Here is a 13,242-nt window from a genome sequence, read left to right on the forward strand (position 1 = left end):
CCTTTATACTCCCTAATTAATACGAAGTAAATAAATCAAGATTAAATTTCAAAATAAATAAAAAAGATACAAAATAAACCCAGTTTCATAAAAAACAAAAGTCGCATCGTGCAGAAACAAAACGCTACATACAAATAAACACTCGGTGTGTTTATTTTTCTGAATATATTGCTGGGCAGATCTCGTAACGCATAGCGCTGTTTATAGAGCCTACTGGAAGTGCAGTTTTATTGCCAGCCAGCGTACTGTCGGTTCTACAAGGGAAATATTATTACTTTGGAAAAGGGTACACTACAAGGCAGAAGGTAGGTAATTTGTTTTATAGGTCTACGTAAACATGACCTTAGATTAAATATTGTGCTTCCATTTTTAAATCTGTGTCATTAACATAAGTCTTTGTTACCTATTTAATTACTTATTTAATTCTGGTTGCAAGACCCTTTAATTTTGATAAAATTTTCGGTCAATTCAATTTCTAAAGTCACAAAGACAGTTTGGTCTTTATACAACTCGGTCATCAAGGTACTCGCCAATAAAATCAGCATACACAAAGTTTTTTTTTTCAATACTAGTTGTATCTACGTCGTGGTATGTGTTTGTATTAAACTTTTTCTCATAAGGTAAAAATTGGTAATCTCACAGAAAATAGTTTATATTTTAGATCGTGGATTGCGGAACTCCTGCGGATGCGTTCAATGCCTCATTAGCATAACGCATTTGCAATCACATGTAATATATTATACGCGTAATTTTGTAATAAATAACCAAAATAACTCTAATAGATAAACATTATTTGCCATTATAGAAATGTTAAATTTAACAGAAATTGACAAATTCTTGGATTTGTGATTACATTCTATTATTTATGTAATTTTATCTAAGAAATAATACTACTGATGAAAATTGTTCGTAAGAGTAAGTGCTTACATCGAAACTTATACAACTGAAATTATTTTTAAACGTTTCTGTAGTATTTTGATAAATGTTGACGCTCTTGGAATAATTTCGGTATCATTCACGGCATATCTCTCAAGAATACTTTAAAATTTAATACTAGTCTAATTTGAGGAATCTCCGAATATTTATAGCAACAATTTTGCTAATGGACAAACGGTGAGAAAGACCTAAGAAGATATTAAAAGATTTTTAAACACAAAATCTCCATACAATGCTGTGTTTATAAAATAAAACGAGTATTAATCCTAGAGTTAATGTCACCTTTTATATATGAAAGATAATTTTGATGTAGCAAGCAAACCAATTTAAACCCTGCTTCTTGTGAATACAAGTTTTAATCGTCTGTCGTTTTAACTTTTTGCATTCATAAGAGCTGTAATAAATAAAAGTAATATGCCATTCAAAGTAGGAATTTTAGATACGCAAGCTCTCTCGTTAAATTTTTGCCCAAAATATAATTCTGAAATACCTACACAAACTCGTGTATAATAAAAATTTTATCTCGAAATAATCTGGCTTCAGACAAGTAGCAAAACGAATTTTAATTACAATATTTGCTACCGACGCCAGTTATTACTCTATTTACATATATAATGTTATATTTATAGATTGTGTAGTTAATAAAAAAGACACATTACTGTAATTCTTAACATAATTTCAATATTTTTTTTATTTTAGTTTTATAGGTCACTAGTAAGGCTATACTTACGGTTTATTTACTACGCATGTTCAACTTTGATGTTCCAGTTATACTTCTTATAATAATCTTAGCTATAATTGTTAACGAAACGAAAATAAAAAGTTTCTGTCTCGTATTTCAAATAGAAATTAAATTATTTATCTAGCATGGAGTCATAAAATTTACCTTATAAATTTTATACAAACGATTTTTGACAAATTAAATTAGTCATAATCAAAACACTGCGATTCTAGAAACATTAGATTGTTCAGAAAAAAGGTCACGATTATTGTTATAAAACAATTTATTCTACACAAAGGTTAAAGTTATAATTTTATTACAAGAGACATTTTCCAATTGTTCTCAACCTAACTTTGTATTGTCCGAGGATTCCCACTTCTAATTCGTGTCAAGTGCACCGCGGTAATTTCGTCTAGTCTAATTAACAAGTAAATTATTTTAATTCTCTGTTTTGACTGTAAAGTATTGTCTAGCTTAAATCCGAGAAGGTCGTCTCTCAATGGCCAAATTAATTACTCTGCACTGCACTAATTTGAATTAATCAGTTTGAATAGTGCGTCACACGGGTTTGATATTACGCGATAAATTTGGTGCGAATATAACCTCGTATGTTTCCGATAATAATTTAAAATTTATTACTCGTTCACTTCATTTAGACAAACATCGTAAATTGAATTTATTTACAAATTTTAATTAATATGTTCTATTAATCATAATCAAGGGTTAGTTTCTTGTAGGTACTATATAATTAACTGAGCTAATTTCAAACTTCTTACGTTGATAATAAAAAAGTGATAATTTTATTCTTAAGGAAGACATAATTGTGCAGAAAATGCATGATGAGCGTTGCATTTTTGCTTCTTACAGTTAGTAATAAACTCGTTCAATAGTTTTTACATGCATCAGAGTGACGACGGAGCTAAGCTCTTAGCGTCATCGCGATCGCACGAAGGATTAGTCCACACGCACACGTCTAGGAACCATTGTCTACATTTCCCACTGTGAAAATAAAAGTGAGAACTGGGAATCCAACCTTTCCAACCGTATCTTTAAACTGTACTTCGGATCAGACATCCGGGTTCATAACCATAACGACTTTTGTTACTATTAGTTCGACCATTTACTTTTGAAATGCCCTAATACGATGGAAAACTAGCTGCAGCAGGCGGAGCGCTGCAATGAAACCATAACGCTGGGCATTACGTAATTTGGCTAACAAAAGGCAAATATTCCAGCCCATTCTGCTAGTTTATGTCTGTGAGGCGGGCATTAAGGTAAATTGCAGCAACAATTGCCGGCACGGGGCACTCGTTAACGTAGTGACGTGACGCAGCCCAACAACTGTCGCATTGTCTCCGCCGTGCGTGGACCTCAGATTAAACGTTAACCGGGAAATTTATGAAGTCTAGTTTACTCCACTAGCTCTTTCTAGGAAACGTTCAAAATTTCATAAGTGCCCAATTTGTGGGAGCAGTTAATGCGGTGTCGTGCGCGGGCGTGCATGCCCCGCCTTTTTATTGCTGCCCCTTAACTGTAAACAACACCCATTCTCTGGGATTGTCTCGGTTCCTACTCGTAGGCATGTTATCTCGCGCATAAAAGTCCGAGTAATAAGTAAGTACGCGTTTTATTTCCATGCCCAAAAACTAGATCTTAATGCCGCGTAACGAAATATATTTCGTTTAACAAGCCGTTTCCGTAAATGCAGTTTTATTAATTTGAATAATGAGCACTTTGAAAATTTGTACAACTCTATTATACCTAATTATAAAACTAACCACAGTCAAACAAATAAAATCACGACACAAAACAATTGTAATAAGTCATTAAGCAGAGCAGAAGCAATACTCAACACACTTTCTCAAAATGCATAAAGGAGTGCTATTTTTAATTTAGTGACTCGGCCGAAATGGCCAGTTAGTTACACATGAAAGGTTTTTATATATTCTCTTATTTTGAGCAGCCTTTTAAACCACTGCAGGACATACATACGGTGGCAACATTGTCATTCGAAATCAATCAGCACTATCTTCGACAGTTTTATAAGTGACCCAAATAAAATAACGGCACTCCAGTTAAGCAGTATACAATGAAAATTGGTCGGATTCTTACACTCACCAATCTTCGCTTAGGCTTGATAAGGGGTCGGTTCTGGCCGTTCATCTTATAGTATAACCCGCACGCATTGCAGAGGTAGTGGCCGGTGCCGTCACGCCGCCATAGTGGCGTGCTCGTTGCCCCGCAGTTCACGCATTCTCGTCCCTCTGTTTTATAAAACAAATAATTAGCATGAAAATAGAGGTAAGCAAAGATATCTCGTTGGGGAGATATAGAAAGAGCATTCAAAATTTGAATATTTATTCATATACGTGAAATATGGGTAGCGCACCTTAGGTATAGACTGCAAGTCGAGCCATGAAATCACCGATAAAATACTTGAAAGTTACAAAAAAAAATTATGCTTTTTAAAACCAGACCTAATTTCCAAAGTCTGCTTTAGAGAGCATGTGATTAAAGTTTTGCCAAAATCTGAACTTGCCCCGTTTATTGCCCCTTGCTGTTCACTAACGCTCATGAGAACTTCCGATGCACTATTTGTTAATTCTATGACAACCACAAAAAGATATTTGATTCCTATTCTAACTAAATCTCTCTCACTCAATCTTCTAATCATATATCTTTTACCTTCGTGATTAACTTTAGCTTCCCAATGAATACCTTAATTTAAGCCTACTTAATATCGTAATATGCGCATAATTAATGTAACAGAACTTAATACAAGCAAACCAACACCAAATGTGATCATAACGTTATAGTGGTCAAAATGAGGCAAATAAGCAGAGTTAAGGGGTTACCTGATTCCTGGCAGGCTGGGGAAGACGATAGAATACATTCAGAAACAATACGATTTAAATTTCACTAACAAAGCATGCTACATCTATTACATAAAATGCATCATCCCTCAAATTTACATCGAGTTTAATTGCAATTACCATGAATTGTAAAATATTCAATTAGCTAGGGAAAGCGTACGAAGTTTCACTCGAAGAAAAAATATCAAGATTTTTTTACACGCAAAGAAAAACTAGAGAAAGTAACGTACACTTAGCACATTTTATCGAGTTGTTAACGCTACAGGTAAACAAGAAAAGTTTCAAAACAATAACAAAGTATTTTCAAAGGAATTTTTCAAATAACATGCAATCTTAATTTTACTTAGTAAGTTAGCAAAGCATTTTACTCTAGTTTGTGATAGAGCGCGCATTAACAAATATAAACCGTGTAGTATTGGTACATCATTAATAAAACAATCGCATCTACTTATATTAAAGTCTAGTGTTCCACATTCTGCTAAGACAATATGCATCCTCTATCACACTATCCACATGCAAAGCGTTTAAAATCAAAATGAATAAAACAAAATTGTATTGTGATTGTAATTACAATTGCTGCACGGGTAATCTCCAGATCTCAGATAATAGTTTCGAAATTTCCTCAAAGGAAATCCTAATTTACCATATGAAAAAGCCAATGGCGGCACTATCATATTGGCGGTAAATGATCGTAGCTACAAAAGCGAGCCATAAAACTAATGGATGTTGCAAAAATATTCGAGAGCGAGTGAGAAACAGAGCAGAACCTCGAGCATAAAGTAAACTATTACCTACATGCTAATTTCTGCCGTAATTGTACACACGTGTAAGTATGTAAAACATAGAATATGTATCCTTTATCTTCGAAGAGCGCGCCCAAGTTATAAAAAAACGAGGTAATTTGCAACAATTTTGTTTGTGTCAATTAAGTAAGACATGATGAGGATACGGAACCCTTCGTGTGCGAGACCTGATATTTGCTGATATATGATATACCAAATAAACAATTTTTCTCTCTTTTCTTTCTTTCAACAGAAATTTAATTATATCAGCAACATGCTCCGTCAAATGGTTACAGAAAGTGTAATTTTATATTGCGTCAATAATAAAGTTGCCAAAATAACCAATTAACGTGATATCATACTATATTTTATATGGAAATTTAGTAAAAGATTTCTAAAATTCTTACGAGAGTGTTTAAACGGAGATCAGTTCAAGCCTTCGGAGCGCGCTCTGTAAACACACAGTTGCTCTGAGAAGTACAACAATTTCAAAGCAAGCCAAAGCATCTCAACCATGAACGATGACTCTTAAATTTCAATCACAGTTTGACTAAACAAAAACGCACTATTATTTATATTATTATTTTTCGCAATAAAACAAAGTATGAAGCGAGATCAATCAATCGTTAAAAGGGCTAACATGCGCTTAACTCATGCTTTATAAAACAAATAATCAGACCCCAAGTTGAGTACTGAGCAGCCCTCCGGTTAACATGTTCCATTCAAGTTAGTGTATTAACAACGTAACAAGCAATTTCATTCGGTCGAGGTGTTTAGTGAGAGGATGTTCACATATGGGATGCGCACCGCCCACAATCTTTCTCTAAACTCGATTACTCGACCGATGATTTACTGAAATCGAATTTAGAAGCTCGTTACACCTTCCCATCCTCTAAAGAGATTTTCACATAAATATACAAATGCATACAATGACGCATAACCGAGCCGCGCTCTTATCAAGACCGCTATAAAAAATAATTAAACCTTTGCGAAAACGAGTTTATGACCGATGATCGATTACAGACATATCGGAATGTATCTTGGTATATCACGTTAGCATCTGAATCTGATAATCTGAGTTATCGAGGCAGACGATGCCGCGTTGAATAAATAATACGCGGTGACCGCATCCTCGAAGGTGAAAGTGCTTCATCTTATAGAAAAAATACGTTATTGGACCCAAAATATTTTACCAGCTTTAGGCACTCGGGCCATTCATCTTTTTTATGTAGAACCAGATCACAACCGGCAATTAAATCGCCCGGACCTTATCGAAAACTTATTGCGATCGAACCGACGACTCACTTTTTGGACTAACCCTTTACATTTTTTGTTGTGTCGATATAGCCTGTAATTTGTTCCGAAGATTGTAATAAATAAACACCAATAACGATTATTAGGAAAAAATAACAGGATATTACATCGGACGCGATGTTTTATGAGTGTCTCTAGCGCGGATAGTGATTCAGTCCAATAGTAACGTCTCTATTTGTAAAAACATTTGTGAAAGCGAAGCGGCCGCGGGCGGCGCGGATTGTGAGATTTACAGCCGCCCGCTCTCATACATCGACATTACACGTATTATTAAACAGAACTGTAGCTCTGATTAATTACCACACCATATAATTGTTCGGCCGGTTCAATCACACCGATAACTGTTTTAAAAACGTTCACACCGCGAGTTATATCTTCATTTCCCCTGACATTCTGGCTATCGAGCGATCTCGTCGTAGCGTCCCGCGACCGGACGTGGTTTCGACCGACAATAAAGATATATTCTTAAGCGCATTGCGGTACCAGTTCAGACACAGAGGGTTATCCTGAAAGTCGGATGGCTGAGCAAAAATTCCTATGTTTGTTCAAAATTAGAATGCGGCTCGCTCTTTATTGCCCGGAGTGACGTGCGGTCGTGACGCGGCGGCGCTACGTGACCGCGATAAAAGATTTTCATCTGCCATATTTACGTTGCCGAGTGGGCGGTTTTTATTTTTCGAGAGTCTCCTAACAAGTACTCCGAGTCGTGGGGAGTGGGCAGAGTTTTCACACGGCTGTCCCGCGTTGGGAAAACATTCGCCTGCAGTGTGCTGAGGGTGCAAACTGCGGTTCGAGTGATGTTGACCTATAAGAACCATCGATGCGTTCAAACCTAGCGCGCCGTTACTCCTCAATGAAACCACAGCGTAAAAACATTCTCCATAGTCACGTATTACACTAATGTGTACTGGGGTAATGTAATTTAAATGAAGGACTAATTCGCTCCCGTGTACCGTGACGCGCTCTCTCGGCGCATCGCCCATCAACACGTAACGGTGAGGCTATTTTGCATACAAACCATTAAATTATTGCTCAAAACTTATTCTCTGTTGCGCCACAGAGGCTGTTATTACGGCTTAATTATATGCCTGTATGCAAATAGAAAATTTTAATGGTAGCCGTAGCCGATGGTCTCGCGCGAGGTCTCCGTTTTATTGAGCATTGTGTTGCCAGGAAGCTCTAGATTGTGCAAAAAATTTACAAGTCGTCTAAGTGTTGTGTTAGTTAGTATTTTATAAGAATAAGGAAAAAAAAAAATGTTAGGATTCCTCTTGTAGGCGACGGGCAGGATTAGCAACCTGTCATAATTCCATGCAACTGAACATGGTCTTTCAGTATTTTCAAGACTGTTGGCTCTATCTACTCCGCAGGAGATTAGACGTAAATATATGTATGTATGTGACGTAATAATGATCAAAATAGAATGAAGCCATCTTTCGGTTCGCTCGGGGCCGTCCTCGATGGAGGACTGACATTTGCATACGATATTAGCGTGCTGAAGTATAATTACGTGATGAGCAGCTCTGTACCGAACCAGATGTAATTATTGTGCTGATCATGTGATGTCGGACACGTACATTATTCGGAAGCAATTTAACTATTAAATTAATGATAAAACATGCGTGAATCTCGTCAGTAAAACCTGTACTTCTAGCCTTCCTGGAAGACAAGTTTTTAAAGATTGATGTATCATAGATAAAAACTACGAGTCTTATAAATAACACATAACAAACACATAACAAAGTATTTGCTTACTTTTTGATGTTAATTATTACATAATATATGAAAATCCTATGAAATAACAATGGTATAAAATTAGATTTTTTCCTAACACACCCCCATATATGAACGTAACTTTTGTATGTCGTAAATCATCTGCTTCAATTCTCACGTAATATTAATCATTATATCGTTAACAACGTGAATCAAACCGGAAGCCCAGTGGAATATCACAGGTAACGCCATAACATTCCCAAAGTACAATGTCCTCTAATGCTTGTTTAATAATAATTGAATTAATCACTAAAGTTCCACGGATGTCCAACGTAAAATGCAAATTTTGGCTGCATTTGTATCCCACATTGTGAATCAACAGACCGTGACGAATTTACTATACATAAATATACGAGTCTATACTCTACACGATAATACTCATTAGTGTTTTAAACAATTCTGGCTTAAGATTTTTGTGATTCAAAACTATCAAAAATTTGCTAGCTTAATTGTTTAATAGACAACATTAATTATCGGGCTCGCAATTTCAGTAATTTGGATAGATTTTTGTCAGAATTATGAGTGTTATTAGAGTGTTCGTGGTTTCTTCATACCAGGCAACCAACCGTCCGTGTCTCGCCACTAATTGGTTGCGCAACAATGTGTTGCTGCAACAAGTCGCGTGCGTCGTTAAACTATACAAAAATAAACCCTAAACTCATTGAAATACAGCATCAAAATTTAACTGTATTAAATCACAAACAATACCGAATTGTTTGAATTGTTATTAGTACTTAATAAAATTGTAGAATAATTTAAATGCCATTTGAAGTGAACGTAGCATTGTTTTAGAAAGTGTTGAATGGAAACTGTTAAGAAATACTGCATATTAAGTACAATAGGCACTGGATTTGTAACTGGCCGGGTATTTCGTTTGCCCTTTATGTTCTTTAAGTAATATAAGTTCATTAGTTGGAGTCACGATTTTTAATGTTGCCTAAATTGAATATAACATTTTATTCTGCGGTGTTTTTGTGCCTCGGCTAAATATTTAGCTTCACAAGCATTTAATTATAATTGTATTCTCATGATTCATACTTCTTGTTATTTTTATTTGAATAACCTTATTAATCTAAAACCTAATAAATTGCATATTTAACTTATTTGAGTAAAACTCAATTTTTGGATACAAAATAGTACTTTATTTGCAAAAATAAGTCTATCAAAGATTATCAAAATGAGTTTTGAACCCAAATATATTTTAAGGTGACTTTCATCTTTTTTGAAACTCAACAATTGAAAACAGACTCACCCATAATTTGTATGGCAAGAAACATTAAGAGAGCCAAGATTGAAAATAAATAGATACGGCTCAGATAGAACGCTTATAATATCCTATCATTTGTTTTTAAAACCGTTCCGTTTTATGTAAGCTGGAGGCTTCGAGGTCAAGCGGTTGCAACAATGGAATGGGCCATATCCGGCCAGCACATTATCATAATACTATCCACCAAGGAACTGCCAACCTCACCGACATACTAACACTTCTATATACATGCTTTATGCTACCAATTTGTATGGACTATCTGATTTTAGCTTGTACATGGACTGGTGCTTAGTTACGAAGTAAAATTTTGCAAACTCTTTTAACCTTTTATCTTATACATACACATACATAAAATCACGCCCTTTTCCAGGAGGGGTAGGCAAAGACTACATACTACCTGCCGTGATCTCTGCATACTTTCCCACTTCTCCGGCGACTGTAATCTTTAAAGTTTTAATGAAAATAAGTTACACATAAATTGTGTTTGTTAATTACTTTTACATTCGTACAAATTCATGATTCTTGATTTAAGCCGATTGAAGTTTTCAATCAAGAATTTTAATCATATCTTGAACAAAACATCCATTACGAACCGACATGCACACTGGCAATAAATTAAGAAAACTAGAAATACTGTTTGTTTACTCTGTAACAGTAACAATAGACAATTAATTAATTAAATTAGCTGATAGTTCAATTTCCAATTACACACTGTTTTTACTGCAATTAAAGCCGAACAAAAAGTTAACGATGTGTGTTGAAATTTATGTAAAGAATCACTTCATTTCCCTCTATTTGTCATCCTATTAAGTCTATACATTAAATAGTATCAACCTCTTTTTCACATGTTACTGGCCAGTTATAAAAAGTTACATGTTTTGTTTTTTATTAAGGAACTTTAGTGAAAAAATTTGAATATAAAAAACTAACTACGCAATAATTCATCAAAGAGATACATAATTTAGGTCGCTTTTATTTTTCAATATACATATATTATTTAAAGTGTGTGTGCGTTTTTATTTGTTGTGAAGCTCTTATATCGTAGTTCGCGAATTGAACAAAATTGGTGCCGAAACCCGGGAATAACATTCAAAAAGACTAATGAACATTCAACAAAGTGGTAGTGGTGAGTGCTATAAATCAAGCTAATTTGGACCATAAAACTGTGAGTAAATGAACTTATAAAATTAACTAATTATTGGACTTGCAAATTTCACGAAGTTGTATGAACTTTAAAAAAATTTAAGTGATTTCATTAACTTTGAATAATTCGAGTTATACCCAGTGACTAGACGGGAAATACATACACAAACGTTTTACGAGAGACATTTACAAATAATTTAATTCAATATTCCATATATTTAGATTATTTTCATTAGGAATTCCATTGACTTTTCACTAAACAAACTTGCCTATCATCATGAGTGTGAATAAATCAATCGTTATCCAAAAAGAAAGACTTGCCAAGTTATTAAAAGCTGAAAGTAATTACAAAAAGAGTCCGAAGGACAGAATAACACGAGGATATATAGAAACTAAACTAGAAAATGTTGATGCTTTATGGAAAGAATTTAATCAGGAGCATTTCAATATTTACGGTTCAGCAACTACAGAAGAAATCAAAACTCAAGAGTATTTTGTTAAAGGGATATACGATATTTTTGAAGAAACTTACACTCACTACAAGGGCTGTTTGAAAGAGGCTCTTCGTGGAACGGGAGATGTCTTCGAGGAAGCCCAAGGGTCCATGGAATCTCAGTCTGTCGTAGAAAAACACAGGTCCAACGAAGTCAAATTACCAAAAATCGAGTTACCAAAATTCTGTGGTAAATATGAGGACTGGCAGCAATATTTCGATCTTTTTACCTCACTTATACACAAGAACCGTAGTTTGTCCGCTGTAGAAAAACTGCACTATCTTAAAAGTACTTTATCAGGCGAAGCGGAAGTTCTTATAAGAAATTTGCCCACCACGGATTTAAATTACGATTCTGCCTGGAAAAAATTGATAGCTCGATACAACAACAAAAGGTACAACTTAAACATAATACTCAAGAATTTATTCAGTCAAAAACAAATAACTAGCGAATCAGCCCATGCAATAAAAAGTTTGTTGGATACAACAACGTCGTGCATCACCTCAATTAATAATTTAGGAATCGAGACAAAGCAGTGGGATGTCATCCTCATTTTCTTAGTGGTGTCCAAGCTAGACAATGAATCACTCCGTCAATGGGAAGTCAATACCAGTGGAATTGCATCCGATGCCTTACCTTCGTGGTCTGATCTGGTACTTACTATTTTTAGAATCTCGTTTTCGGACACTGGAAATGATTGACAGTGCTAAACAAATTTCCAAGGCTCCTCAATACAAACGTACAGAGAAGGTTAAATCATTTGCATCTGTTCAAGACAACATTACAAAACATCAATGTACTATGTGTTCGGGAGATCATTTTCTCTACCAATGCAAGAGCTTTGGACAACTAATACCACGTGAGAGACAAGATTTCGTACAGACCAAATCGCTATGTTATAACTGCTTATCACCCACTCACTCAGTTAATAAATGTCGTTACACAACAAGTTGCCGTAGATGTGGTAGACGACATCACTCCTTGCTTCATCAAGAGAAGGAGAAACAGCAAGAGCTTACAAATAATTCGGAAATCAATCACTCGCACACACAATCACAGCGACCAAATCAAGCAGATATTCAACATTCATCACCCAATCATGGCGTGAACGTCGTTGCCAATTTTGCGAAGGAAGAAGCGGTCATCGGTTCAGCTGACGTTCTTTTGGCAACGGCCATTGTAAAAGCGTATTCATTCAACGGGAAGTATTGTCTACTGCGTGCCTTGATCGACCAAGGCTCTCAAGCCTCCTTTGTAACAGAAGAAACTGTTCAGACGTTAGGCCTTAAACGTATACCTGTTAGCGGCTGCGTGTCAGGGGTAGGAGATGGTCGACTGCATATAAGACATATGGTTTCTTTCCGTATTGAGTCTCGTAGGGACCCAAGTAAATGTATTCAAATTTCTGCTTACGTATTAAAATCTCTTATTTCGCGTTTGCCTACTAGCAAACCCTCATCACCTGATTGGTCAGAAATCGAGAACCTATCACTGGCCGATCCAGGATTTATTTCACCTGGTAGAATCGACGTTTTACTAGGAGCCGAAGTATACGGCGACATCATTTTGAATGACATCATCAAACACCCAGAGGGACACTTATTAGCACAAAACACTATCTTTGGGTGGATCATTTCAGGTAAGGTGCCGCAAGGAGCACCAACTGATGTCACAAAAATGGTAAGTTTAAATGTTCAGGTCAAAGAAGACTTTTTACTCAAACAGTTTTGGGAGTTAGAAATGAGCCAAACTCAATTCAAAAGAAATTCAGCAAGATGGAAGAAAAATGTGAAGAGTTTTTTGATTTAACTACTACTAGAAACAAGGAAGGTAGGTTTGTGGTTAGATTGCCTTTTAATAGCGATGATCCAGAGTGTCAATACGGAGGGTTGAAGGAGATAGCACAGAAAAGATTTTATCTTTTGGAGAAGAAGCTACA

General features: G+C 35.5%; 1 protein-coding gene across 3 annotated transcripts in view; it reads right to left on the reverse strand.

Annotated features, from left to right (window-relative positions):
- The window catches only part of LOC106139962 (GATA-binding factor C), a 93,369-nt gene that overhangs the window by 42,467 nt on the left and 37,660 nt on the right, over positions 1 to 13,242 (reverse strand). For 2 of the 3 annotated variants that reach the window (XM_013341476.2, XM_013341475.2), the window contains exon 4: positions 3,770 to 3,921. In XM_013341476.2, coding sequence (XP_013196930.1) covers positions 3,770 to 3,921 — 152 coding nt within the window. The remainder of the gene's footprint in view (positions 1 to 3,769; positions 3,922 to 13,242) is intronic. The other variant, XM_013341477.2, reaches the window with a different exon arrangement.

This window comes from Amyelois transitella, chromosome 7, assembly GCF_032362555.1.
Source record: "Amyelois transitella isolate CPQ chromosome 7, ilAmyTran1.1, whole genome shotgun sequence".
Lineage (NCBI taxonomy): Eukaryota > Metazoa > Arthropoda > Insecta > Lepidoptera > Pyralidae > Amyelois > Amyelois transitella.